General features: G+C 34.8%; 1 protein-coding gene across 5 annotated transcripts in view; it reads left to right on the forward strand.

The window, feature by feature from the left end:
• The window catches only part of LOC110422000 (uncharacterized), a 10,428-nt gene that overhangs the window by 4,330 nt on the left and 2,065 nt on the right, over positions 1-4,033 (forward strand). For all 5 annotated transcript variants that reach the window (XM_021435752.2, XM_021435753.2, XM_021435755.2 and 2 more), the window contains 11 exons: positions 155-278; positions 655-835; positions 1,309-1,337; positions 1,541-1,689; positions 2,479-2,581; positions 2,739-2,834; positions 2,921-2,976; positions 3,067-3,190; positions 3,506-3,568; positions 3,672-3,731; positions 3,819-3,980. In XM_021435752.2, the coding sequence (XP_021291427.1) occupies positions 155-278; positions 655-835; positions 1,309-1,337; positions 1,541-1,689; positions 2,479-2,581; positions 2,739-2,834; positions 2,921-2,976; positions 3,067-3,190; positions 3,506-3,568; positions 3,672-3,731; positions 3,819-3,980 (1,147 nt within the window). The remainder of the gene's footprint in view (positions 1-154; positions 279-654; positions 836-1,308; positions 1,338-1,540; positions 1,690-2,478; positions 2,582-2,738; positions 2,835-2,920; positions 2,977-3,066; positions 3,191-3,505; positions 3,569-3,671; positions 3,732-3,818; positions 3,981-4,033) is intronic.

Here is a 4,033-nt window from a genome sequence, read left to right on the forward strand (position 1 = left end):
GATAATAACTTCCTTCCCCCCCCACCCGCCCCCTCTCTTGATCATGAGTCATATATGATTCTGAAAAGTGAGCAATTGAAAATCGATGTACCTCTCATTTTGTATGGTTACTCAAGTCAATTTTGCACAATCGTTTGTGATTCTCTATTGGCAGTGATATTTTTCTCCATCGTGACAAAAATTTAATGCCCAAAAACCCAGCAGCATGGAGTGCATGGAATTTTCTTGGAAGTACAGACGAGAAAGTATGTTTGACTTACTGGCTTAATGTCCTTCAGGTAAGTAATATTATCTCTTTGCTTACATATTCCGCTGCCTGGCGCCATATTTTTTAATAAAGGAATGTGTAATTGTAGTCTCAATTAAGTACTTTTAGCTCTGGATGCAAGTACTCATAATTTTATCTAAACTTCAAAACTGAAGACAAAGTGTGGTTGCTTGTATTATATTGGGACAAACATACCATGGGGAAAGTTTTAGAGCTTCCACCAGATAATCACGATGTTACAATATAGGAAGTAAGGTTGAAGTAAATCAAGTACTGCAGGAAATTTTAGAGCTGCCACTTATCAGTAATTTGTAGTCTGCAAGGAAATTAAGTACTCCTATGCTGTTTAAATGGTATAAAATAGTATGCCATATATGAACCTGCAGAATCTTGGAGAAACAAGCCTACCTTTTCTTGTAACTCTCAATCCGGATTATATGCCACAACAAACCTTGCTTAAGTGGAAAACAGGCCATCCAGTACCATCTGTTGCTGCGACAAAAGCTTCTCTTGAGCTTGGTCGGATTCAAGGGAAGAGAGGAATTTGGTTCTGTGGAGCATACCAGGGTGAGCAGATTTGGTTATAAAAGAACCTTTACAGACTGTCTTTGTTTTGTTAATCACATTTGATTTTTCATACTTTCTTTCATCAGTTATATGTGCAGATACATCTGAGCTAAAGTAAATTTGAATATGGATAAATATGTTTCCATGAAGTGTAAATTGTAACTAAAGTATCCCTGTTGGCAGTTGGCAATCCATAGTCTTTTAATTTGCTGATCGTCTGACATCTAGGAAAATTAGAAATAAGTATGATAATCATACTTCTTCATTGTTTTTGTCCCTGAGAGATATTATAAGGTGATTTGATGCATGTTTTCATTCAAAAGATGTATGCCAAACTATTTTCTTTTATCTGGCAAACTTTCAGATATCTATATGTTTGTTCACTGACATTTCTATGTAATATCTTTTGGCTGAGGCTAGGAAACTTCATTTTCAGTAATTTACCATAGTAATTTAAGTCACTTTCCTTTCAGGCTATGGCTTCCATGAAGATGGATTAAAGGTAACTGTGGTTAGCTGTAAAATTTCATCTTCTCGGGATGCATTGCAATTATCTCTCATCTTACCATGTTATCAAAATAATGGCTGTTGATGTCACATATTATTCAAATGCTTTCCTGATGCATTTTTCACTAAGTTTTTTACCTTTCTAAAAGAATTTATTTAGTAGAATGCAGTTCACAAGTGAGGTTCACTTCTTTCCAGGCTGGGATGGTTGCTGCAAATGGTGTGCTGGGGAAACGTTGTTCTATTCTGAGCAATCCAAAACATATGGTACCCTCTTTGGTGGAAACAGGGGCACGCCTTTTTGTTACTAGATTCCTCAGTTATTTTATATTAACTGGCAGTGTTATGTGAGTTCTGAAAAGGTCTTATCATTCTTTTTTTTTCCTTCATTTCTTCTGGTTGTTATTTGTACTAATGTACGTATACTTGTCAAATTATTTTTTTTTGAAAAGCATTCACGAACTTTCATTGAAATAAAGGGAATGAAACATTCTCTTTCCAACATTACAGCAACGGTACACCATCACAGAATCCAGGAATATTGTTTGATATACCCTCCTAGTGTATACTTAGTGTATCTCTCTAAAATCCCCAAACATGGTCACCCCCTTTCAGATTCTCCAAGAATTCCCTACCTACATTGACAAAAATATTTATCAAAAAAGACAGTCCCCTTACCCTATCCAATTTCCCAGGGGACATGTACTAGATTTTACCCATTTTCCTGTTAAAAAAAACCCAGCAGCTGTGTTAGAAGGACTTTTACATTGAAAAGCCATAGACAACCATTAGCTACTAATACTGTTAATTGTTTCATCTGAAGCTATATTATCCGTTGCAAAAAAATATATTCAAGTAGTGCTAATTGTGAGGCATTTATCCTGTTCGTTATCCTTATGATTCTTTTCTGCTGTGCTCAGCCTGCATAAATAAGTTCAATATGCATGGTATGAACTGGCTAACTTGTTCACATCTCTTCATTCAGTATGAACAAGCTAGCTATGTTTAGATTTCTGTATCTTATTCAAATAAATGTAGTAGCTCTTGGACTTTTCCAGTGCCTTTATGCTCTTGATTCATTTAACCATTGTGAGTTTATACTTTTAATTGACATCTTGTACTTTTTTCATGAGCAGTTTATTGGAGGAAGGTGGCACAATGTTTACCTTTGAGGGAACTAGCACAAAATGTCCTCTAAAAACTGTGATTAAAGTTCACAATCCACATTTTTACTGGAAGGTAAATATTTTTGAAATCAATTGTTCATGGAAAATAACATGGAATGATTATACATTATTATGTCAAGCAATCTAAGTTATTATACAAAAATTAAAGGACATGATTTTGTTATGCACGATATTTCAGCAATTGATGAGCACTAAATTTGCTTTGTCAGGTTATGACAGAGGCAGATCTAGGCCTTGCGGATGCATATATCAACAGCGAATTTTCTTTTGTTGATAAAAAAGAGGGTCTCCTAAATCTTATCATGGTAATAAAATTCACAAGAGCCTAGAAATGGCAAAGAGTTATACCTACTGGTATTTACTTTCATAGAGTTTTCCTTGTTCACTGCAGATTCTCATTGCCAACAGAGATTTGAACTCCTCCAACTCAAAACTGAGTAAGAAAAGGTATCCTGTTCCTTGTAAGCCACAAGAATACAGTATTTGTATATTCTTCCTAAATCCCAGTTGATTTAGTATCTGACTCTTTTGCTTTAGGGGTTGGTGGACGCCTTGGTTGTTTACAGCTGGTTTAACATCTGCAAAGTATTTCTTGAAGCATGTCTTAAGGCATAATAGTCTTACACAAGCTCGTAGGAACATTTCTCGTCATTATGACCTGGTATGAGGCTATGATCATCAAGTTCCCTATTGTTACAAAGGACTTGGTGCTTCAGAAAGAAAACACCAAAAGAAGAAAATATATATATTGAACTTATTTAGTATCATGAGAACCAATAAGGTTGTACTATAATTGATATGGAACACACAAGTATACTAGTGTGTCGTATGCTCAATATGTATATATCGGATGTTATCTCTGCAGTTTTGTGAAATAAGCAAGTGCTTCTAATTTCTTTATTTTCTTTTGGACCATAATTGCAGTTTATTATGACATACCAAATGCTTATAATTGTTCTCTGGTTTGTGTTGCTAGAGTAATGACCTTTTTGCTCTATTCTTGGATGAGACAATGACATACTCCTGTGCAGTGTTTAAGGTTAGTTTGTCTATCAATAAGAATAAAAGAAATTTTTTACTTGGCATTTTGTGTAATTACTTATTAAATAAGATCCTTGGTAACTGTTTTGTGTGTGTTATAGACAGAAGATGAGGATTTGAAAGATGCACAACAGAGAAAGATCTCTCTTCTGATTGAAAAAGTAAGTCCTATCAGTAATAATATCATCATATTTTGGACTTTCTTACCATAGCCTGTCCTTTATCAAATTGTCCTTCTAATGTTCCAGGCAAGAATTTATAGTAAGCATGAAATTCTTGAGATTGGGTGTGGTTGGGGAAGCTTAGCTATTGAGGTTGTCAAACGAACCGGATGCAAATATACTGGCATTACTTTGTCCGAGGAGCAACTAAAATTTGCAGAAAATAGTGTTAAGGAAGCTGGACTTCAGGTATCTATCTATCTCATGAATAATACTGACTTGCTATAAATCTATATATATAT

Source organism: Theobroma umbraticum, unplaced genomic scaffold (genome assembly GCF_002168275.2).
Source record: "Theobroma umbraticum cultivar Fairchild unplaced genomic scaffold, ASM216827v3 scaffold_130.0, whole genome shotgun sequence".
Taxonomy (NCBI): domain Eukaryota; kingdom Viridiplantae; phylum Streptophyta; class Magnoliopsida; order Malvales; family Malvaceae; genus Theobroma; species Theobroma umbraticum.